The 23,876-nt window shown below is 38.5% G+C and overlaps 4 protein-coding genes across 7 annotated transcripts in view; 2 read left to right on the top strand and 2 right to left on the bottom strand.

The window, feature by feature from the left end:
- Nucleotides 1-1,889: 1,889 nt before the first annotated feature.
- On the bottom strand, nucleotides 1,890-9,560 carry syngr3a (synaptogyrin 3a). The gene is made up of 4 exons (XM_036566700.1): nucleotides 9,122-9,560; nucleotides 7,550-7,784; nucleotides 7,233-7,378; nucleotides 1,890-4,303 (listed from the first exon to the last, which is right to left on the bottom strand). Exons 1-4 carry the CDS (start codon nucleotides 9,221-9,223, stop codon nucleotides 4,100-4,102), a joined length of 687 nt encoding a protein of 228 aa, XP_036422593.1. The 5' UTR covers nucleotides 9,224-9,560; the 3' UTR covers nucleotides 1,890-4,099.
- Nucleotides 9,561-10,313: 753 nt separating this feature from the next.
- gfer (growth factor, augmenter of liver regeneration (ERV1 homolog, S. cerevisiae)) lies at nucleotides 10,314-12,883 on the bottom strand. Its single transcript, XM_036566699.1, has 3 exons — nucleotides 12,434-12,883; nucleotides 10,866-11,068; nucleotides 10,314-10,711 (listed from the first exon to the last, which is right to left on the bottom strand). Exons 1-3 carry the CDS (start codon nucleotides 12,644-12,646, stop codon nucleotides 10,549-10,551), a joined length of 579 nt encoding a protein of 192 aa, XP_036422592.1. The 5' UTR covers nucleotides 12,647-12,883; the 3' UTR covers nucleotides 10,314-10,548.
- A 20-nt stretch (nucleotides 12,884-12,903) lies between these two features.
- Nucleotides 12,904-22,069, top strand: drg2 (developmentally regulated GTP binding protein 2). Of its 2 annotated transcripts, none has more exons than XM_036566697.1 (13): nucleotides 12,904-13,032; nucleotides 13,268-13,362; nucleotides 13,935-14,095; nucleotides 14,195-14,284; nucleotides 14,383-14,443; nucleotides 15,040-15,130; nucleotides 15,217-15,289; nucleotides 15,442-15,532; nucleotides 15,614-15,711; nucleotides 15,853-16,018; nucleotides 16,941-16,999; nucleotides 21,345-21,398; nucleotides 21,497-22,069. In XM_036566697.1, exons 2-13 carry the CDS (start codon nucleotides 13,299-13,301, stop codon nucleotides 21,581-21,583), a joined length of 1,095 nt encoding a protein of 364 aa, XP_036422590.1. In that variant the 5' UTR covers nucleotides 12,904-13,032; nucleotides 13,268-13,298; the 3' UTR covers nucleotides 21,584-22,069. The 2 variants fall into 2 exon arrangements, with proteins under 2 accessions (XP_036422590.1, XP_036422591.1); XM_036566698.1 differs by having other exon boundaries at nucleotides 12,932-13,036.
- myo15aa (myosin XVAa) overlaps nucleotides 22,059-23,876 on the top strand; it is a 55,160-nt gene continuing 53,342 nt past the window's right edge. The window contains exon 1 of one of the 3 annotated variants that reach the window (XM_036566694.1): nucleotides 22,059-22,166. The gene's annotated coding sequence lies outside the window, so the exon portion shown is untranslated. The remainder of the gene's footprint in view (nucleotides 22,167-23,876) is intronic. The other 2 variants (XM_036566695.1, XM_036566696.1) reach the window with 2 other exon arrangements.

The raw sequence follows: 23,876 nt of genomic DNA, 5'->3' as shown, positions 1-23,876 counted from the left end.
CATTATCCCTCCTCCACCAAGCTTTACTCTTGGCACTATGCATTGAGGTAGGCAGTGTTCTTCTAGTATCCGCCAAAACCAAATTTGTCCATCAGACTGCCAGATAGTGAAGCGTGATTCATCACTCCACAGAACATTTCCACTACTCCAGAGACCAGTGGTGGCATTTACGCCACTCCAGCTGACACTTGGCATTGTCCATTGATCTTAGGATTGTGTGCAGCTGCTTGACCATGAAAATATTTCATGAAGCTCCTGATGCACGGTTCTCATATTGGTATTGCCTCTAGAGGCAGTTTGAAACCCTATAGTGAGTAATGCAAAAAGGGAATAGGCAATTGTATTTACTATCCACTTCAGCACTAGCTCTGTGAGTGTGTGTGGTCTACCGCTATATGGCTGAGCTGTTGTTGCTCCTAGACAATAACACCACTTAGAGTTGACTGGGGAAGATCTAGCAGGGCAGATATTTCACGACCTGACGTGGTGAAGGTGGCATTGCCACATTAAAGTCACTGAAGTCTTCGGTAGGACCCATTCTACTGACATTGTTTGTCTATGGAGACTACATGGCTATATATGGGCACAACAAGCTATGATATACATTTTTTATTGCTTATTCAGAATATTATATATGTAACTATTTTATAGAAAAATTAATTTAAAATAGTAACAAAATTAACCTCACAATGAAGCACGATGATTTTTAAAAAACATCAGGAAATCTCATATCTGTGTGTGCCACAATTATTGGTACTGCTTCATTTAATCCTTTGTGCAGCCTCCCTTTGCAAAGATAACAGTCTTCTCCTATAATACTTAAAGAGACTGGAGAACACATGGTTAAGATCATTTCTCCTTACAGAACCTCTCTAGATCCTTCAGATTCTGAGATCCACACTGTGGACTGTCCTCTTCAGCTCATACAACAAGTTTTCTTTGGGGTTTAGGTCAGGGGGCTGACATGGCTATGGCAAAACCTTAATTCTGTGGCCAGTAAACCATTTTGGTCTTGGTTTTGAGGTATGCTTTTGATCATTGTCCTGCTGGAAGATCCAAACTGTGGTCCAGTTTAAGCTCCCAGGCTGAGGCAGACAGGTTCTGATTTTATTTCTGCTGGAACTTGATGGAGTCTGTGATACCTTGTATCTGAATAAATTGTCCAGGGCCTTTGGAAGAAAAACAGCTCCAGAACATCACAGATTGAATCATGATTAAAGCGTTGTTCAGATTGATGTAGAATGTGCTGTAGATGGTTCTATATAGAACCTTTCTGAAAGAGTTCTTCTATTGTTATGATGTCAAGTTTGTAATAATAGAAGAATGATTTTTGGTGCTATAGAACCCTTTTCAAAGTGTGTAACTACTGACTGCAATTCCTCATCTGTGATCCTTGGAGATTCTGTGTCCACTTGAACCTCACTGTGTGTGGGGTCAGTATAGAAATATGTACTTTTCCCAGCAGATTCTTAACATCTCCAGTTGTTTTAAGCTTCTAGCTTAGCTATTTTCTTGGAGCCATTTCCTGATTTCTGCAGCTCAACAACTTTTTGTTGCACATCACTGCTGTTTTCTCTGGTCTCTTTCATAGTGATGGATGACTGAGGTAATTTGGCTTGTGTTTCAGTGAATATTCCCCAGTGAATCAGGAAGTCATGGCTGACCATTTAAGTGTTCCTAATTGCTAACTTAAAAACATGAATGGATGGGAATCTACTTAAGATAGATTTCACTCTTAAGAGGTGCCAATAATTGTGGCACACATAATTGTAAGAAAAATCTTTTTTTTTGGGACAAGATTAATATATATATTATATATATTAGTTATATTCCCACCTTCACAGTAATTCCCCATAAACATTTTATTTAACACTCAAGTTGAAGCTGGATCAGTTCTTCTCATGAAAAACAAGTCTTTTATTTTCATGTCAGACAACTGCAGTCCAAAGACATTCAAGTTGACAACAGTAAGTCTTCAGTATACAGCAGTAACACACAGGATGGGCTATGATGCCAGAGGTTACAGTATAATATAAATAAAAAATCTCTGGGCTATATTTATAATCCTTTTACTGGCGCAAATTTTGCTAACAAAAACATAAATGTTAATTTTTGTGTAAATTAGCATTTCGAAGGTCCTACCCTTTCAGTGGTGCGAACTTTATACCAACAATTACAGACTGTAGTGAATCTGCATTGATGTAGTGGACCAGACAGTATTCTAACTATTTTAAGTGCAGCGTTAGTATAGGAAACACAAAAACCCTGACCACTTTCACAGACATATTCCATTTACATGTCATGTATTGAATTACATTCAGTATCACTTTGTGTATGCTTCCCTATCCGAAAACACAGAAACAGTAGTGATATTCTACCACGTATCAGACGAAGCACTGAAGATGGTCACCAAACATTTTAACAACTGACTTGTGTGCTTGAAAAAAGTACTGCAGTTTTAATTTACTTGTAATCCTGTTCATCAGATGACTTTATTTTGATCTCTTGAATTTTTTATGCTTTTCTAATACAATTCTCCTTACAGAATTAAAGGGACACTCCGGGCATAAATGAAAAATGTGGCTATCGCAACATTAAACATGCCTACTTGTATCCTACAGCAGTGTCCCAGTAGTCTATAGAATGAACATTTACGGTTTAAGGACTATAAAAACCCTTTATTACGTACTTTGAAAGTGGGAGAAACTTTTGAAAAACTACAACTGCTCTGAGGTGGATTTTTGGGACGGTAGACTTACTGGTTTCTGTTAGTTGAAGAGTGCAGAAGGAAGCCAGATAGCTAACAGTGCTGCTAAGACATTAGGTATCTTATCACAGCCGTATAACTGTAGTACTGTTTATAAAGTATCTTGAAATGGAAAGAATCACTCATTTTATTACTTGATTACTTGAATGACAGAAATGCCTCGTCAGTTGAAGAGCACAACAAGCTAAAAGCTAAAGTTAGCGAGGTAGCTACCTGGCTAGCTAGATGCCTTACCGACTGAAAAGGTAAAACACTTGTCTCTGGTGAGCAACCGATGAGGCTGAGGGGATACAATGCTACGCTACAGACTACTGCATAACACTACAAATAATATATTAAACTCTAGTTTTAGCCTGGAATGCCCCTTTAAAGTGTTTCAGTTGTTTTAAATGTGCCAGACTGAGCCTTTACTGGAGACTTTAACACTATTAGTCAAGAATTACTACAAATTCAAAATTCATTCATTGCTAATCAGTGCTAGGATTTGGACTCCTTCTTTGGGGTGTAAACTTGGGGTAATGCCGTCTGTGGTATGTACACATCCTAACCTACTAAAATACACTCAAATTAAAAGCACACTTTATCCAGATGCAAAATCCTGTATTGGCTTCACTAAAACACTGAATTGGCAGGTTGCTTGCTACACTGAGATAATCTTCAACACGTAAGACACGGTTATCTACAATGGAGCCTCCACAGGCTTCCTTCTCTGAGGAAGACTGCACTCTGAAATATCCTTCCAAGACAAACAGACAATTTGGCAGCTTTTAACTGGTAAACATTGTACTTCAATATAATTTAAGGACCGCTTTCATAAATATATTCGAAATATTGCACTTCGTTTTCCCACCAGATTATGGATAGCTACAGTATTGTTTCAAGTTATTGTTTTTAATGCATGGCACTTAATTGCTTTCTGAATAATATATTGTACATGCATATTTTCCTGTTCCATTAGCTAAACAGCACTGACATTTTATTACAAGGCGTTTTTCAGTTCAGCTGACTGCATTTATTATCTCTTGAAAGCTAGTCTGAATCTTCCTCGTTTTGCTGACCTAGAAGGACCACGATAGCCTCTATCACACCCAGGGGTGGTGTTATTTACTTCTGTCCGATTCAACCTGATGAAGTAAGGTTTAACTACCCATTTAGACCCAAATAAAAGTGAAATCACAATCAACAAACTCTTGTACAGAAGGTCACAGCACAGCACTACCTATGAACAGTGTCACATCATGTCAGCTTGAAGAAAGGCCAGAGCCTCTCCCTCCATTCGTACTAGTTTTAACAGGTCAGGTACATTGCACATGGATCCTGATTGGTACCTCTTTAGTAAATTGGAACCTGGTAGGTTGGGGCATTAGAATCCAGGTTCTCAGTGAAAGGTGGACTCTGGTACGTATCGGTGGTCTCTGCGGCAGGCCCGGTGGGGTATGGCTGAATGGTTTGGTTGCCATCCATATGTTCTGTGGTGAAAAGGGACATGTCAGTTCCCAGCAGATACTTCTGCACTGCTCTCACGGTCAGACCAGCCTGAAACAGAAGATGTGATTAAGATGTTAATACTATGAACTTTTACAGGTCAAGTTGCTGATGTCAAATAACTGTAAAAAAAAAAAAAACATTCCCATTAGGGCTGGGCAATATGGCAATATTTATTGATATCATGATAAATTATGTCACAGTATGACATCGTCAGTACCCAAAAATCCTTCCCAGCTGCGTGTTTGATTACAAAGAGAGCATCAGTATGCCTATTTAACCTTAAGTATTCTATGATTTATTGACACAGAGTAACAAAAGCTAGAATGGGGGAGTTTATTTCTGCCTGACTCCAAACTGATCTCTGACTCTTGCCATGTTATCAAGATCTCATATTTTGGATTATGATGTGTCTGTAGATAATGGCAAGGTTTTGAATGTAAGGGCCCACAGATTTGCTAGCATTTTCTCATTTGCTGCTTATGCTACAAATAAGACGATTTTAACTACTGTAAATAACAGATCATGAAATGATTTGCAAGAATCAAATCCTGAGATTTCAAGCTTTCTAATGGTACACTGAATTACTGGACAATTTGATGTATAAAAATGTTGTTTAAATAACCGGAAGTGAACACTTTGACAGCAGTGTGCTGGTACCAGTACAGATATATAGATAAGGTTAATTAAATTTAGAGCAGCATGTGAAATACTGAATGCAAATCATTGTATTAATAGTTTTTTCATATTTTTGAAATTCTATTTTGTCTGTTCCAACTTTCAAAAATAAATATTGTGTATCGTGAAAACTTCTTGAAGTACTATGATATTACATTTTTAATATATTGCGCACCTCTAGTTCCCATACTGCATTAAAGTAATAGTAATAGTGAAAAATGTAACTGTCCTCTTACCACAAATGTAGTCGATCAGCAAAAAGATGCTCGGTGTCCAAGGTTTGCTTCTTTAGTTTTTCACTGGAACTATGAAGCTAATTTTAGGCATGCAAACTGCCTGTCTAATGCAATGCCTAATGCCTAATCACACACTTGCTTCACGCCAGATTGTGTTGTTAAATAATCTCAAATAGACTTACCTACACTACCGTTCAAAAGTTTGGAATCACTTGTCATATTAAAATGTTTTTTATTTTCTATTCGATAATGATGATATGATCATGAAGTGCAGTTTTAAAAATATTTATAGTGTTTTAGGCACAACAAGAAATTTTGAAAGAATAATGTAATTATCTATTTGCAATCAAAGTTTAGCAAAGAGAAACATATTCTGATCTTTTATTTTTGTTAAATTTATTGGTTGGGAAGATTCAGTAACGATGTATATGATCATAAAGTACATACCAAAAGTGTTTTAAAAAATATTCATAGTGTTTTAGGAACAACAAAAAAATTCTAAAAGAATAATGCAATTATCTATTTGGAATCAAAATTACAGCAAGGTGAAATATGTACTTATTTTTGTATAATATGTATGTATTTTTGTTAAATTTATAGGTTGGGAAGATTTCATGCAACAAGCAGCAATCACAGTGAAGGTGAAGGAGCTTCCTTAACTTCTCAGGGACAACATTATTAAACATGCAAGCCACGCAAGATTTACATGCTCTCAAACTCTCTTTAGACAAAATCAGAACTGCTTTGAAACAATGCACTCTGGTCAGATGAAAGAAAATATAACATTTTGGCAATAATTCAACTCACAATGAAATACAGAGGAGGGGCCATCATGGTATGAGGCTGCTTCTCTGCAAATTGTACTAGGGCATTACATGTCATCAAAGGAAACATGAATGGAGTGATGTACTGGGAGATATTAGAGGAGATTTAATCTAATTGGCTAAGAAACTGAATCTGGGAAGAAGACAAACATTACCACAATGCTGCAAAAACAAATTACTGTTACCGTAGAAGACTCAAATTTGTTCCAAATTAATTTCTTACCAAATACTAAAAACCCATGAAGTTGCAAAGTACTACCATATTAGACTGAGAGAATATTATAATATTATAATTTTATACATTTATCTGTAACCATATGAGTTGAAAACATTGATTCCAAACTTTTGAACAGTGATTTGAACATGTATGTGGTGTTAGCAATGCATGATGTACTGATGTCTATAAAATGGACAAAACTATGGATGAAATTCAACTTTCAAGATGGCTGCTACTACTATTTTAGCTATGGAATGTCTTTTGTCCATTTTTGTAGATAACAGTATGTCATACAAGTATGTGATAATTTAGACAAGCATTAGGCAATGTTAAATCTTGAGGTATAAGCTTTAACTCTTTATTAGTTTCATTATCTCTGTATTCCAGTGCAAAACTAACCATACAAACTTTGGAAACCTAGCAGTTTTTGCCTGAACAGCTACATTTGGGTTAAAGAGAAAGCTGTGTAAATTTGATCTTTTGCCAATCTATCACTTTAACTCTAATTTTAGACTACATCGCAATGCCACTGGTGAATCACCAATGAAAATTAATTTTAGTCTAAGCGTAGGTTTAATATGCATCCCCTAAACCAGCAACCTACATGAAAAATAAGAAAAAGAAAAAAATGTAACAGATTAGAAAAGAAACAATTTTACTGGGAGCCTGTCACTGTTGCTCATGCAGCAAGGTGCATAAATTAGTGTGAGCCTCCCTGAGGTGAAGCTAAGCTTACATGGCACATGGCACAACACTCAACATCCCACTCATCTTTATTCACTGTGAAGGAAAATGAGGTGATGCTGCTCTACACCCCCCTGCAGACTGAAAGCTGTATGTAGAGCAATCTAATGTACTTTAGATAGGTCATGATGTTATTCTTAGACCTTATTGAGCCTGTTTTCTGCCTGGCCTGTCATTGTCTACCTCCTACTCATCGTTCGGGATTATGAAGCCAAGAGTGGCAATTATTGCAGTAGTTTATATGCTTAGTTGGCTTTCCTAGCAGTTTATGCAGGACTAACCCAGGTGAAGATGGAGAAGAAGGAGAAGGCTATGGCGGCTCTGGCCGCATCAGCTCCCTGGTTCAAGGGCAGTTCGTCTGGTGTGGTACGTTGCCACTGGTTAGCCAAGAAGCAGAAACCAACAAACCACAGGAACGTCCAGAAACCTGAAAAATTCCACCAAACATTTTAAATGGATCATTAGACATACCTAAACATGCTGACAAAACACTGATAAACTAGAGAACCTGGGTTCTGTTCCATTTTTAGACTGTTTCAGACTTCAACTTAGGTTCTGTGAACTCAGTGGCTCCAACACAAAAAATGTAACAACTTACCTGAGAAGCCAATCTCCAACATGACTGCCTTCTTCCTGTCTTTAACACTGCTGATTTGTTGGAACTTCACATCAAGGAGAAAGAAGAAGATGCAGGCCAAAAACGCTATGAGCCCAATGGTGATCCCATAGTTGCAGGCATCATAGTTCTTGTTGAAAACACAGTAGAGCCGCTCGCTTCCAATGTTCACATAGCCTTCGTTTATTATGGAGCCAAATACCACCATTGAGAAGATCTAGAATGAAGAAGATTATATTACTCTCTTCTACTGCATTCTTGATGTAACTTCACATATTCCAACTATGGCCCATAATCTAGTTGTGATGCAAGGAGCAGCTATGATCACTGGCAATGATTATTAATAAAACTCTCACATGGCTCAGTCAAGGTTTATTATGTGTCCTAATCTGAAGGCTGATTCTGGTGACAAAAGACATCTGTACACAGTAAACCTCTCAATGACATATAACAATAGTATGCTAGGAAAATGATGCATGAAACTACTGTATAAACAGCAGCATACACTGCATTTAAAGGGACACGCCAGTCAAAATTACAAATTTAACCATTACTACATTACTTCAAGCATGCCTACTCTCCTATTTTATGCTTCTTTAATAACTAGCTGGACATTTTTCACTTTAAATTCATCTTTATTTGAGATCAAACCTTGTAGGTTCACACTAATAATGCTATGAATAATAATAATAATAATAATAATAATAATAATAATAAAGGTACTTATAATATCTATATTATCAGACATATACCTGGCCTTTTATAGTACACTGGATTTTAAAAACATTGCAATGTAAATATATTAATTAAATGATACCTTTAAGGACCATATTGTGTAGTATTTCTTTTTTTTTTTTATTAGCAGAATAATCAGAAACCAAAAGTGATTAAGTTTGACCGGCACACACACACCCACCCATACACACGCTCGGCTGACGCGCTGTACAGTGGGCCTAGTTAAGGTGGTATTTTTCAGCTGACCAAACGCTCCAAGATCATGCAGATCCACAAGTGCAGAGTAATCGTGACAGCCAATCAAAATGGTTGGGCGCACAGAAGAGATATAATCGCAGGTGCTTAGCTGGCCTTTGACATCGACATTTTTCATCGCTTCTAATAAAAACCCCATGTTAGAGAGAACACGCCTGCCGCAATGGACAGACGATGGTCAGCTTTCATACGTCAAATCAGTCTTAAATTAAATCATTAATCAGAAGAAAACACTGAGGCGCCGTATTTACGGAGTACGAGATAGATCGAAATGCCTCGCGATCCCTCCTCCACAGCCTGGATCACATCAATACGTCAGTGTGCTCAGCCAACGTGAAATTACAGCACAAAAAAGCATCAATTATTCCAGCGTTCGTAAAGCAGACCGCAGCATCATTTACACACATCGCGTTCACAATAACAACGCACGATTTGAAAGAAAAGGCGAAGTAGCCTAATTACTCATCTGTACTGGGTTTTTCTGACAGCCTATTTGTGATATGCATCCTCACTCAGCCTCAGGCAAACAGAACGGCAATGAATATGACATGAATTAAGACTCACCCATGATAATATCCTAAGAATGGTCTGCGGCTGCTGTATAAAAGAAATAGGGTCGAATGCAGACCCAGCTCTTCCAGCGCCAAAAGACCCCACTCCGTCCATTTTTCCTCACACCGTTATTCACGTTTAAGGCTGTGGGTCGAGATAGGTACACACACATAAATACAGCCGTATACACACACACCCTACCGCCTGGTAGCGGCCTGCGCACTCCCAGACACGCTCTACTGCAACTGACTCAACAGCACCATCTAGCGTCAGCGTCCTATCAGTACAACCATCAGCTACAAACTCAGTGCAGGAAGGTTCTATGTTTTTGGCAAGCATGTGATCAATGGGAGCTGATCTTTATAATACATTACATGTCCAAAAGTATCCAGACACCCCGTATTTATTGCGTTTGCTATAGGGGGTTCATTTGTGCACACAGTAGAAAACATCATTAATACAGCTCTGCACATGAGCCTAAGGTCATCATGTCAAATGACAAGAGTTAGCTAGAGGGGAGAAAGCCCCCACCATTGGGCTATGAAGTAGTGGAACTGCGTTCTCGTTCTCTGGAGAGATGGAGCAACACTGAACATGGTTGGGATGAGCTGGAGTGGCATATGTAATCCAGAACTGATCATCCAACATCAGTACCAGTCCTCGCTAACACTCTAGTGGCTGAATGCCATCAAATCCCCACAGCAGTGTTCCAACATCTGGTGTAAAGCCTTTCCAGAAGAGTAGAGGCACTGATGTGGGAGGAGAAGGCCTGGTTTGCAACTGATGTTTCAATTCATCCCAGAGGTGTTCAGTGGGATTGAGGTCAGGGCCCCCAGCACTGGGATGTGATGGGGCACCACTGAACACCTTTGGGATGAGTTGAAGTGCCATTTATGACCCACAACATCTAACATTATTAATGCTCTTGTGGCTGAATGCAATCAAATCCTCATAGCAATGTTCCAACATCTGGTATAAAGCCTTCCTAAGAGTTGAGGCAGCAAAGAGGAAGAAAAATTCCATATTCATTCTTTTGATTTTGGAAAGAACATATACTTTTGGACATATACTGTACTTAAGTATCAGTCATGCTTATTCTATTTCAAATCACTGCATATGAAAGACCACAATAACACTGTGGCAAGGCGTATTCCCATCAGTACCCCTTTTAGAATAAATAAATAATGCAAAAACAGCAATGATATAGAGTTAATTATCTTTACAGGCAAACAGACTGAATTACAAATACATCAGTGAAAATATACAACATCTTTGTACTGAGCCAGTCATACATATTATTCATCATGTATAACACACTTACGTGACACATAATGGCCACTACCAGTTACAATTATTATGACCAAAGGGTACAAGATCAAAATAACTGATAGGTCTGTTTTATTTTTCCTGGTGGGTCAGCTGTGCAGGGTATGCCAGTGTCAATCACAAGAGCCATCTTTCCAGCCGTCTCTCCACCGCTCGTCCACTCTGCTGCAGTCAAACTCTGGCTTGCCTAATCGGATGTTAATGCCATTATGGACACGACACAGCCATTGTGAGAGATTGTGGCGGCTGCTGGTGTCCGGCTGGTTTGTTTTCAGTCTGGCAAGAGATAAGAAATGATGCAGCAAGAAAAGCAGTCGCTCAGCTAAATGGATAAGCAGAAAACAGAGGAACAAACCTCAAAACTCTATAATGCAACAACGCTAGAACATAATTAGTGATGATCCAAACAAAATAATCACATTTAGCATACCTTGTTTGTAAATCCTCAGCACATTCTTCACAGGGGAAAAACTTTGAAAACAGGTTGATGAACTGAGTCATTTCTTGCTGCTGTGCTGTGGTGGGTGTATCAGGGTAGTAGGCCGCCATAGTGTGGAGAAAAGACCACGTACTCCTCCCAAGCTCTTGTCTGTCTAGGGGGCACTCCACGGGTTTCTCGTTCTCCTCAGTTGCCTGGGTTTTAGAATCAGAGGGAAGCGTAAGTGAAGTGAAATGTTCACATATTGTCCGTACATTTCCACTTTTTCCCGATGTTTTTCATAGCCGTTTCACTAGTATGCCACTGATTTAATTCCTTAAATTGGTTCATCACATACATCCTAGCAAACTGTCGCCACTTCATTATGATTTTATTTTTACTTCATTTTATTCAGTATCGCTACCTCTTACCCATATTATTCCCTTTTTTATGTGTTCACATAAATGTCTTCAGCATTGCTGAATATGATACTGCGCCAGAACAGAGACTACCATTCATTTATCTAATTTCTTGTCAAAACTAGATTGAAATTAAGCCATTAAGTATAAGCATACAAAGCATAAAACACTTATTTAACAGAAAACTACACAGAACCCTCAAAAACTAAACATTATATCATTTTTTAGCATTTATTGTGTCTACTCTTTGCCTTCATTACAGCTTCTAGGGATATGTTTTTCCACACCTCCAGTTCAGTCTTTGAAGTTGGTTGCATGTTCTGCTTCTCACAATCCAAGTAATGCCAAACACATTCAGTGAAGTTAAGTTCTGGAGGTCTGGGGTGGTCAGTTCACTGTTCTAAGAACACCAGCAGCTTTTTTTTGCTTGATTTGCAAACATGACAAGCACACATGCTTTCAGACTCATGCTTTCAGACAGGGGAAGGATGGACAGAAACACCTGTGGATTTTTCCAGATGTGAAGCAAGAGTGAAGCTTGATTTTCTCCTTTTTCTCAAAGATGAAATCTTTAAGCACTGTTTATCTGATGGTGAGGTTTGGTGGTCGACCAGGTCTTGCCCAGATCTTGTCATGTGTTTTTTTTTTTAACTCCAGCTTTGGAAGTTTTTCCCTTTCCCCTTTCTTATTGAAGATGATTACATTATATATGATTTCCCTAGATATATCTCCTGAAAAATTAATAATGTGTATTTGTTTTGACTGTAAATTAAACGAATGAAGGGTGGTCTCTGACTTTGGCCCAGTACTGTATGTGCGTGTCAGTGTATATGTGGATGTTAATTTTCATTCTGCATATACAGATTAGCTGCCACCTGTGGTGTCTTTGTATTTATTGATATTATTTGTTTACTATATGTATTCTGTATTGTCCATTTATGGACCAGCCCCACCACGACAAATACAGGCACATGTACTTGGCCAACAAAGTGACATTTTAAGATTTCTATTTCTTGTTTGTCAGCCGCTGTGTATTGTGAGTGACTGTGTAACCGAGGACAAATTCCTTGATTGTGCGGACATACTTGGTCAATAAAGCCTGATTTCGACTCAGCGTTTAACACCATCAAAGACGAACAACTTCACTGTGAGCTCACTCACCTGTGCTGTGACCGAGGCCGTCTGTTTCTTCTGAACTTTCATCCAGGACTTAAAATCTGTACACGCTCTGCACGGCTTCTTTCTCACTCCTGCGGCCTCACCCTGCTCTTTACCTGAGCTTTCCTCAGACTGTTTGACGGGTGCAGGGAAAGGGAAGCCCTCCATCCCGGTGCTATTACTGTCAGCATTGCGCGAGCCTGACGGCGCTGCCATGTCCGTCTGTATTGAGTTAGCTTGCCTAGCTAACTGGTACTGAGCTCCAGCGACACGTTAACTGTTACGCACCTTTGGGCTGGTCACTGCTAGAAATGTTCAGAAACTCAGAAGTTTCTCACTAAATTTCTTTGCCTCTCTGGGGACGTTAGGGACGTCACGTATTGTCCGATAAAATTATTTTGTTGACTGATAATTCAAATTCTGGGATGTGTGGAATTAGTGTGTTTCAGACAGGAACGACCCGTCCGCCGAGCCCCGTTTCTACCGGGCAGAATAGCGCGCGACGCTGCCTGCTCGCTGGTGATGTCATCAGTGGGACATGCTGCTGCTGCTGCTGCAGAGTTCGGTGTGTTGAACTTTAACAACACTGCGCTCTGGTTTCTGTGAGTGAGTTTCACTTTCTAATATAATCACAATTAAACATTGTGTGTTAGTTCTGAGGATCATGTTGGTGTTGTAAATGTCATTGCTCGGCGGCCTTCGTATGAAAGTGGGCGATAAGTTTGCTAAAAGAACTACCTGCTGCTAGCTTTACCCGCTAGGTTAGCTCTCTCTGTGTGTCTGTCTGTGTGTCCACCCAGGGTTGCGTTTGGTTTCATGCCGCTGTCACTTTCACAGGTTATTCTGACGATCTCACGCTTCTGTGACCATGGGGATTCTCGAGAAGATAGCCGAGATTGAGAGAGAAATCTCTCGGACACAGAAAAACAAAGGTAGCTAGCATGGTAGCTAAGTCAGCTACGTTAGAGGAACTCCTCGTTACCGTTACAGCTGGTGTATGAACTGCTGGTTCATTATGGGCCGGTGTTCTGACGAATTGTGCTACCTTGTCAAAATGTCCTACCGTAGCGCATGTTTATGAGTAGATCCCTACATTGAGCTGTAGATATGATATTTTGGTAGCCTACATCACCCTATCAGAAAATGCCACCAGCATTGAAATGTATAGATAGAATATTTTGATAGCCTAATTCACCTTATCAGAAAACATTACCAGCATTACAAGAATACTTAGGATATTCTGATTTTTCTTATTAGGGGCTTAGTAGTAATAATAAACTGACTCATACAGAATTAACATTAAAACATAATAAAAGATTTGATACATTAGTTATTACACTGTACTAATGATTTGTGCAGGCTCGGTAGGACAGATTGTTAGAACACCCTGCATGGTCTGTGTTTTCACGATTTGACATATGCCAGCCAGATTTATCATCTTTCAACAATATTTCATCATCCACACTTATAAGCAAGTTCTAATCTGTGTTGAACATGCTTGCAGCAACTGAGTACCATCTAGGTCTGCTGAAAGCCAAGCTAGCCAAGTACAGAGCCCAGCTTTTGGAGCCTTCAAAATCAGCAGGAGCAAAAGGTGAAGGTTTTGATGTAATGAAATCAGGAGATGCCAGGGTGGCTCTGATTGGATTTCCATCAGTTGGCAAGGTAATTACAGTATCACTTGTATGCATAGTGTCATGGTCCCGTCAGCATGGTAAAGTTTGATGTGCATCACATTGCATTAACAAATTGCTATGGTTGCAGTCGACCTTTCTCAGCTTGATGACGTCAACAGAAAGTGAAGCTGCTTCGTACGAGTTCACTACATTGACCTGCATCCCGGGTGTTATTGAGGTAGCTGCCGATTTTAGACATTGAAATTATTTGACTTCCATTCTACGAGATGGGGATTGTTTTGAAGCATATATATTTCATTGTTTTTTTCCCTTCAGTACAAAGGTGCCAATATACAGCTGTTGGATTTGCCTGGAATCATTGAAGGAGCTGCCCAAGGTATATGATTTTTCCACAGTGTGAACATAACGTAAACAGCAGTTGGTGTAATATGATTGGTAATACTGTTCCCTTCCTCACAGTAGACTGGGCTTCAGAACATGTATTGGATGCATTTTTATAAGATGGGAGGCATATTCATGTAAATGTAATGTGAGAAAAGTTCCCACTGCTGTTTATATGTTTGTGTTTATGTGCTATAATGCATTAGGAGGGCAGTGGCAAGTAATGTTTATTTTTATGTGCCACCTGTCAGTTGGGAGCTTGTAAGTATCAACAGACAGAAAGCAGGATAGCCAGTTTGGCCACTTCAAATTTGTACTTTAATATTTGCATACAATGTTTAACAATTTAATTGTTAATCACAACTATTTTGGCTATTAACTGTCAGCTTAAATGTCATGATTGTGACAGGCCTACTACACCAATAAGTCCTTGAGCAAGACTCCTAATGCTACATTCACAGGCAACATTAATGAATTGTAATTCACTCTTGATAAGAGTGTCTGCCAAATGCATAAATGTAAATGTACAAATGTAAATTGTTCATTTTATATACTGGTTATCTGTGTCTAATAAATTATCATTGTTCACAGGAAAGGGCAGAGGCAGACAGGTCATAGCTGTAGCCAGAACTGCGGATGTGGTCATCATGATGTTGGATGCAACCAAAGGAGATGTTCAAAGGTAAATGTTGTTTCTTACAGCATGCAAAACCACCTTACTCTTGGTGTATTGGAGTGTTTGAAAGCGCTCTGTGTTCTTTCTTTCAGGGAACTTCTTGAAAAAGAGCTTGAATCAGTAGGGATCAGACTCAACCGGTTCAAACCAAACATTTATTTCAAGGTACGTCTTTCTTATTGCATTCCTGCCCAAATACATGAGGACACACTGTATGGAGAAAAACATTATAGTTTTTAACAGTTTGCTGGTAACTTATCCTCTGACCTAAACATTAACTTTGCTTAGTCATACAAAGAATTCTCTTCTCATTTCAGCCTAAGAAAGGTGGCGGTCTCTCCTTCAATTCGACTGTTCCTCTTACACATTGTTCCGAGAAGCTTGTTCAACTCATTCTCCATGAATACAGTATCCTTTATCATGTTTATCCTTACTGGACTCTTTAGACTTGTTTGTAAGACGGATTATTACCTTAACGTGCTTCTTTAGAAATCTTCAACGCTGAGGTTTTATTTAGGGAAGATTGCACATCAGACGAATTTATTGATGTCATTGTGGGCAACAGAGTGTACATGCCTTGCTTATATGTGAGTATCACTCTGCATCTTTAGTCTCACTGGCACGTGTTACATTTTAACTGCTCTTGTTTCTTACATTTGGCTTTTTATGTACAGTAACTTAAAAATCTCTGGGAATATAGTGAATGCTTATTCTTGGAAAATTCACAGGTGTACAACAAAGTGGACCAAATCTCAATAGAGGAAGTAGATCGTCTTGCCCGTCGACCCAATAGTGTGGTTATCAGCTGTGGCATGAAACTGAATCTAGACTACCTCCTGGAACAGCTGTGGGAATACCTGGCTCTGATTTGTTTGTACACCAAGAAGAGAGGAGGTAATCTTTTAATTGTCCAGTCACTAACTGATGTCTGTCTATGTGCTCTATATTAATTGGAAATAATTAATACACACACTTTAGTGGTGGGCAGTATGGTGATATTTATCTTTATTGTGATAAAAATACAATAATTTCTCAGCGCTGTTGAGTTTATATTTATTGTATAAATCACACATCTGTTACTTTATCTTTACTCTTGACTAAAGAAAACAGTACTAAGTGCTTACTGACCCGGATTGCACTGAATGAGCCTGTGAGCTTGTTTGGGGAAAAAAAAGAGAGGAAGCCTCATGCATCTTGTATACAGTGACAGAAAACACTGTAGCGCACCGAAAGCTCCAGTTCTACATGCTGAAATTGATAAAATGATTTTACTGTTGATATCAGGCATATGTGCATGGAGCAATAAATCTGTGTTCCAGTTCATGTCGTTAATACTTACCAACAGCATGTTTCAGTACAAAAAGAGTGCATTTAGTCCTATTTAATTGGATTTAGTGCAGCGCAATGTGTGAAATCTTGAATAAATGTTGCTGTATTCATGCATGTCGTGCATCAAGGAAATGTCAAAGAAAAGTGTAGTGATTTTATGTTCTTGCCAGATCGCACACCACTAACACACTATAGTAATTAGAAGTTGTTTTTTACAGTATTCACAGGATGATGTTGGCACCCACTATATTCACTTATGAGAGGCTAGGTTGAGTCCTGTAGATCATCGTGTCTACTCCATATGCAGTGTTTGTCTTGGTAATTAAGGCACCAGTGCGGTTAGGACTGTGATAATGAGTTGTTAATACGTTGTTATATAACAGTTCGAAGTATAATCAAATTACAAACAACTGTAACAGTATTTGTCTCACACTAATCTTACATGGCACAAATTATTTTACTGTTGTTTGACTTTCCCATAATATAGAACGGCCAGATTTCGGTGATCCAATCATCATGAGAAGAGGTGCAACAGTGGAGCATGTGGTATGTGCTATGATTTTACACACACACGTATACACAGATGTTCTTTATAGCTATATAGTTTCTAGTCGCTCATCTGCTGCTGCACAGTTTGTTAGTTACCCTCTTCCCCATCCACTAGTGGACAGGGACCACAATAGGGAGACTGCTGACAAGATATTATTTGGGTTGTAAACCATTCTTAGCACGGCAGTGACACTGACAGCGTAATGGCGTGTAAGGATGAGTTCACACTTGGCAGGTTTGGTGCGATTAAAACTAGCCCTGGTGCAGTTTGTTAGAACAAGTGAGAACACTGTCATGCAAACCCTGGTGTTCACAAAATAAGTGGACCAGTTCACCTGAAGAGGTCAGTCTCAGTCTGGTTCTAAACTAACTCTGATGTGGTTTGGTCCATTTTATGTTTGTATTTCAGAGACATCATGGCGATTTTATACTTCATAAAATCTGCCTACTCAGTTGACTTTACTCTGTATTGCTAGTGACGTCATGACAGCTACAGAGTCCATGTCAAGGCTAAGACTTTTAGCAGTTGAGTCCAAGTCAGGACTGAGACCAGGAGTAACTGACACCAGAGCAAGATTTTATAATACATTTTGTAAAACACAACATTAAATAATGTATAGCCTAAAACATTATTCATTATTATATTATAGTACGACTTTGCATTGTAACTGGAAGCAGTGGTAAGGTGTTCTTCTTTAAAATGTAATGAGAATCACCATCTAAAGTCAACCGAATATAAAACAAGCAACATGCATCCATTTTTATTTTTAAATGAAAACACAGTAATAATAACATTCTAATCTGTCCTCAGAGGATGTTTGAGTTTCGTAACCAATGAACATCAAAAATTAAATTAAAGCAATACTACCCAGTCAAGCCATCCTAGTAAGGATCAGTTAGATCCTCAGCTGTGGTGGTACAGATGTCATGCTAACAGCTGTTTGTGTTTTTCTTCGTTTTTTTTTTTTTTTGCATACAATTTGTTACAACATAGACATTTAAAGTAATTTTAAATATGGCAAATGTTGATTATTTGTAAAAATAAAACAGTATATTGAGCTCATTGAATGTTCTGGTTAAGTGCTAGCTAGTTATGTATAGAGATGAAACAATATTACAATTTCATATCACGATTATCATGACCAAAATTATCACGATTATCGGTATTATCGCGATATTGTTCAAACGTGTTCAAAAGTAAAATAAATAAATAAATAAATACGGATACACAAACAGAAACTCGTTTCACCAAATTTTATATTAACACAAATAGAATTGGCAGCAATATGTACTTTTTGTTTGCATAAACATTAAAAAATATAGTCAATACATTTGTAGTATTACTTTTGTATTACTTACAATACTTGTAATAATCTGTAAACAAAAGAATAGCAAATGTATTATTATTACTGTTATTATTATTATTATTATTATTATTATTATTACTGTTATTACTATTATTATTACTGTTGTAATAATTTTTTTATTATTATTATTAATTACAATAACTAGGGATTTCCCTGCATGGAGAATTAAATCTCGACCAACTCTGAGGTGGGTCTTAATGGAAAATGTCTAAGTGCTGCACTCGGGGGATTTCTGTCCGAACTGCAACTGCAGCATTATTGTGCCGCTGTGGCGCTGTACCCCTAATCAATACAGTGCACCAGGAAAAACAGCCAAAATCGCAGAGGAATTGCGTGACGTGCTGTGAGCTGCAGACAGTGTAGAACTCACACAGTGTGTCTTCATCTGTGGAGCCGAGAAAGGGGAGCTGTGCGGATTGAACTTTTGCAGCGTCTCGTTCCGGAGCTTGTGTGACTGTTAACTCAGAGCTCATTTTGGAGACACTGCTTCACAGAAATATGTGTTAAAAGCTTTAGTTTCAATTCACAGTTGATTCACAGATTGTTTTTTTTTTTTTACACTAAAAGCTTCATTTTATATGATTAACGAACGATAAGTGTAAGTTAAACCACACAAACCGTGACATTTCTTCTATTTCGAAGTCCCCACGGACTTGTACATTAAAGTTAACCTTGCATTCTCTAAAAAGTAGCGGGTGGCGGTCGCGAAGATGACTCGTAAGGTTTGATGTGTTGCCCCCTTTCGCCGCTTTTTTCTTTTGGCCTGTTCTGCAGACAGGGTGGTCATCTTCAATTAACTTTCCTTCTGCATCCTTATAAAACCCAAAACATGACCAAACGTCAGACTTGGTCTTCTTAGAAGGCTGAAATATCTCCGAATCTCTGTCACTACATTCTGCCATGTTCTCCCTTCTCTCCCCCTCCCCCTTCCCCTCTACACACACACAGAGCTGCATATGAGAGAATGATTCTGCCTTTGTTTGACTCTGTACAGCGAGTTTTTCACACCGCTGTAATCGGCCGCGGTTTTAAGGATACTTAAAGTTCAAACGGTACTACTAACCGTCATTAATTTTACCGCGGTTTACCATGAAACCGGTAACCGTTTCATCTCTAGTTATGTATATGCTTTCAGTGCAAGCAAAACCAAAATGAATTCATACAGTGAATACATAGCACAGGGCTTCACCTGTGTGAGAACTGAAAACGAGTAACTGCCGTTCTGTGCTGTTAGAGGTCTTTCCAAATGTAGCTTTGAAATCCATCAAACTCTCCCATCACTTGGAGACTCATAGTGACTATGTATCTGAACCTTTTAGATTGAGTCAGAACTCTGTTTGCACTCTCTTCAGGCAGACATCCAGCACTCGGTAGCTACCAAACTACATGAGGTATCTCACTGGGTGAATCAGAAAAAGACAATATAATAAATTTTGTGGACCACGGAGGCTTTTCTTGTTGTTTGTGTGGGCCGTGCTTGGAAGTTTTATAATATTTGAAGGTTTCGTTGATATTGAATAACAATAGAAAGATGATACCTTTTGCATTAACTCTCGACAACAATTTCGGGGTCCACCTTACCCCAAGACCAAGACAAGTCCAGATGATGTTGAGGCTAAACAAGACAGAGAGCGCTAGTTTATGGTTGTGAGACTGAAATTGAACTTGAGTACAACACTACATAACACTTTTGTTTACATCTTCTGGGTCAAATATGTCGGTGTGAATGCTAGGTGAACTAGAACTAAAATGTAGTGTAACAATAATACAGCAGTTTATCATTTTCTGCTTTGGTCAATACCAGGGGAACCGAACTACAGATATAAATGCACACTTAATATGTGTGGTGCTGGTACAATTGAACCTAGTCTCATGAGTCAAAACATGACCTCATAATGAGAGTAAATGTCTGGGGATAAATATTGGTGATGGAGTATGGTGAAATCTGCTTCAAGGGTGTGCCCCCTCTAAAACCCACCACCAAATCCACAATCTGTGCGCACTACGTCCATAGTACAATTGATGAAACAAGCAAAACCACTCATAATTTGTTCTCCACATACATAACATAACTTACATTACATCCGTAGGCTGGCAGCAGAGTTCTTGTCCATCAGACAGTGTTAATGAGTGCACCACCAACCCTACTTTGAGCTCAACCTTCACGGGGCATTGTATTGGTTTCGAAGTTTCACATTCTGTTTATTCCAACCCTAATAAGTCTACAGTTCTATCCACATTTAGCCCAAAACTTGTTATATTTGTCCCTAAGATTTCTCATTATGAGATCATGTCTGGCCATACAAGAGTTTGTCAGGCACAGAAGCGTTAATTGGGTTTTTAACCCCTTAAAATCCCAGGCTTATTCCATACCATGGCTTATTATTCAGTAACTACAGGGACCTCAATGCAAACTGGTTGAGCCGTTCTTAGGTTAAATAAGTGTGTAATAAAATGCTGGGCTTGTCGGCAGGCCCAGGTCATGTAAGGGGTTAAACTTCTAACTGTAACTGCTGGGTTGAAAATAAACCACCAAACAAAAATAACCAGGCAACAGTCGTTCTGTGATCAGTGCACTGATGAAGGGGTAGAAGAAGACTAGCACAAACTGTACAAGGAAAAAAGATGATCTTCAGTCTCTAGCTGTACATCAACAAGGTTTAATGCAAAATCCAGTGAGTGGTTTTGAAATGCTGCTGTGTCTGATACGCTTACACTTGCGCAACAACTGCTGTGCTGAGAATGGTTCACCAGACAAGTAATATAACACTGAACTTGGGCTAAGGAAAGATGTTAGATAGATGCTTCATATATAAAAGAATGAATTTTCTTGTGCCAACAATAACTTGAAGATCTGGTTGAGTATTTTAAACAGCTTTTTTATGCAGTATGTTTCAGCATAAGTATTGTTATCTGTCTTTATCTTGCAAACAATACCTAGCAGATGCTAGAATTTACTCTTCATTTCTTTCCAGTGTCACAGAATTCACAGAACATTAGCCAGCCAATTCAAGTATGCACTTGTCTGGGTAAGTTTGTGGACATTCACAAGTCCAGGGTTTATTACTGATATTGCTGTATGTGCTGAACAGTTTTCATAAAACCTTGCTTTTGTTTCTCTCTGCAGGGGACAAGCACAAAGTACAGCCCTCAGCGAGTAGGACTTACACACGTTATGGAACACGAGGATGTCATTCAGATTGTTAAGAAATAAAATCAGCTTCAGAAGTTGAACAAATACACAGGACCTTTTATCCTATTCAGAACTGCCTCAAGTTCTGAGGTATGCATTTACTTTACCCAGACGTCATTAAACAGAAACTTTACCCAAAATTTTGCCAAAAAGCAAAAGTGGATTAGAGTTATTTTGTGGGAGCTTAGAGTTTGTGTGAAATGGTGTGGGACAAACGCTCAATTTTATCTTTCCACAGTTATGGAAAAGGGTATTGCTACTCCAGTTAAAAGGAATTACTGTAAATTAAACTGGTTGTGTATTTCATTGATTTCAGCAGTTTAAAGATCACCAATTCTCCTCAGAGACGTTTAAATTGAAAGCAATAAAATCTCCAAGTTCAAAGGTTTAGAAACGTGTGATGAGATTTTGTTATAAAACCAGTAGTTTTATTGTCACTGTTTCAAAGAGAGCAGAGTTCATTGTTATTGCCCCTTGTCTTTGATAAATAAAAAGAATGACAGCACATTTTATTTGTCACTCATTGAGACTACCTTGACGAGAAGGCTTTAACGTCTGAGAAATTGGCAGCGCTGTGTTTGATGGAAACATAAAACTTCGATAAGTATGTAAATCTACTTTTTAATCATCTGGCAGTGTTGTTAGGTTATTGTAAGTGGCATTAAATAGTTTCTCTGATGATAGAACAGACACCTCAAATAAATTATGCTTTGTGAAAAGGACAAGAATATAACAAGTCAAATTTGAAAAAGATAAAAGCAGGAGGAGTGCTTTCCTTCTCAAGCAATGACTTAAAGGAATGTTCTACCCAAGATCCATGATAACTTATCTGATTCCTTACTATGAATGCCCTACAAGTTTCAGGCATTACAAAATTGCAATAAGTGGTCCTTCGACATGTCGTTTGGGAAGAAGAAATGAAAGCCTTTTTAAGTTAAACAATAACATTAGTTTCCTTACTGAAGAATACCTCTATTAATTCACAAAATGATTGAACATCAGTTGGTGATTTGATGATTGGGTGCCATTTGTGACATTACATTTACAAATATGCATTCAGATAAAGGTAAAATACTATTTAAACAGAAGCAAGGTGTTCTACACAAGCTAACTGCATGTTTCAGATAAATGACCTAAAATATTAATAAAAGCTGTACCTTGAAATACTTTTAATATTTCATGAATTGTCCATTACAAATGATGAAAAAGTCCATATTAGTTGTGTCCCACAACCTTCACTCAGTGCTGTTAATTTAACACATCATAAAATATCCGACTTTAATATCTGAAATGAGGCCGATTTACCAGAGAATGAAAAGATTTTTTTTATTTGTTTAAATGATATTGACTGAAGGTAATATCCTGCCACCCGAATTACTGATTTGAAAGTAAATTATTAATTTAAACAAAGTAATTTTAGGTCAATCATAGGAATGTACATCATGTTCTCATGTCGTTAGCTAGCATGGATGCTAGTTTACCAAATTTTGTGTATTTGATAAAAACCCAGCGCTGTCGATCAAGAAGGCATTTTCACCAAAGAAATCTTTTGAAAAATAAGAAATTCTTCCTGAGAATATGGTTAAATGCATATTCACTTTCTTTTTTCCTTTTGTTCTTCTTTTAAACTTACTCCGAAGCAACCCCATTTTTCACGTTTGCCAGCTCATCTTAAACAGGTGGCATTAATAATTCTAAAAGTTGAAACTTCTCAAAGCTCTCAGATTCATTCCTGTCCTAAAGCTTGTTGTGTTGTGGGTTGGTTCTCTCTCCGTTAGCTCTTTCAGTTTGTCCAGCAAATAGTGTCGAAATGCTCAGGTTGATCTGAACAGTGAAGTCTGCAGTGCTTCCCCGTTACAGGCTGCTAACCTGTGTTTAATACGGTTAGTTGTGGTTTCTGACAGAGAGGCGGTTACAGGCCGGGCTCAGTGCTGTAATGGACTCTCCTTTACACTCGCAAGATGCCAACTGTTACCTTTCCGCATTCATCTGAAACCCAGAGCTGCTGCTTCTATTCAGCAGCGAAAACTAGTATAATAGAGACCATTAAAAATGCATGTGGAGGCACTCGGGCTGTACTACGCAGCGGACAAGTGCGGCATGGGGGATTATTAAAACTCTAGGCCGACCCACTGTAGCATTGTAGGCCTCATGAGGTCCTGGGAAATTAGGTTAAAGCCATACAGTCTCTGAATGATGAGCGAAATGGAGAGACTCTGTTTTGGAATTACCTGAGGAGCATCTACTCTCAGAGGTCTTTGTGTGAGAAGCAGTGAAGGTAAGGGGTCTCGTTCCTGTAACTGCTGGCTTCAAC

Source organism: Colossoma macropomum, unplaced genomic scaffold (assembly GCF_904425465.1).
Source record: "Colossoma macropomum unplaced genomic scaffold, Colossoma_macropomum, whole genome shotgun sequence".
Lineage (NCBI taxonomy): Eukaryota > Metazoa > Chordata > Actinopteri > Characiformes > Serrasalmidae > Colossoma > Colossoma macropomum.
Note: the sequence above shows the minus strand (reverse complement) of the source record. Positions and strands in the feature narration are given on the sequence as shown.

What these genes read in the sequence shown, in the direction of transcription:
- gfer (XM_036566699.1), bottom strand. Translation starts at nt 12,646, where the DNA reads ATGGCAGCGCCGTCAGGCTCGCGCAATGCTGACAGTAATAGCACCGGG. An exon ending in CGGCCTCGGTCACAGCACAG is followed by an intron (nt 11,069 to 12,433) that starts GTGAGTGAGCTC and finishes TCTAAAACCCAG; the next exon opens with GCAACTGAGGAGAACGAGAA. An exon ending in GCTGAGGATTTACAAACAAG is followed by an intron (nt 10,712 to 10,865) that starts GTATGCTAAATG and finishes ATCTCTTGCCAG; the next exon opens with ACTGAAAACAAACCAGCCGG.
- drg2 (XM_036566697.1), top strand. Translation starts at nt 13,299, where the DNA reads ATGGGGATTCTCGAGAAGATAGCCGAGATTGAGAGAGAAATCTCTCGG. An exon ending in GTGCAACAGTGGAGCATGTG is followed by an intron (nt 17,000 to 21,344) that starts GTATGTGCTATG and finishes ATTTCTTTCCAG; the next exon opens with TGTCACAGAATTCACAGAAC. An exon ending in TCAAGTATGCACTTGTCTGG is followed by an intron (nt 21,399 to 21,496) that starts GTAAGTTTGTGG and finishes TTCTCTCTGCAG; the next exon opens with GGGACAAGCACAAAGTACAG.
- syngr3a (XM_036566700.1), bottom strand. Translation starts at nt 9,223, where the DNA reads ATGGACGGAGTGGGGTCTTTTGGCGCTGGAAGAGCTGGGTCTGCATTC. An exon ending in TTCTTAGGATATTATCATGG is followed by an intron (nt 7,785 to 9,121) that starts GTGAGTCTTAAT and finishes TCTTCATTCTAG; the next exon opens with ATCTTCTCAATGGTGGTATT. An exon ending in TCTTCTCCATCTTCACCTGG is followed by an intron (nt 4,304 to 7,232) that starts GTTAGTCCTGCA and finishes CTTCTGTTTCAG; the next exon opens with GCTGGTCTGACCGTGAGAGC.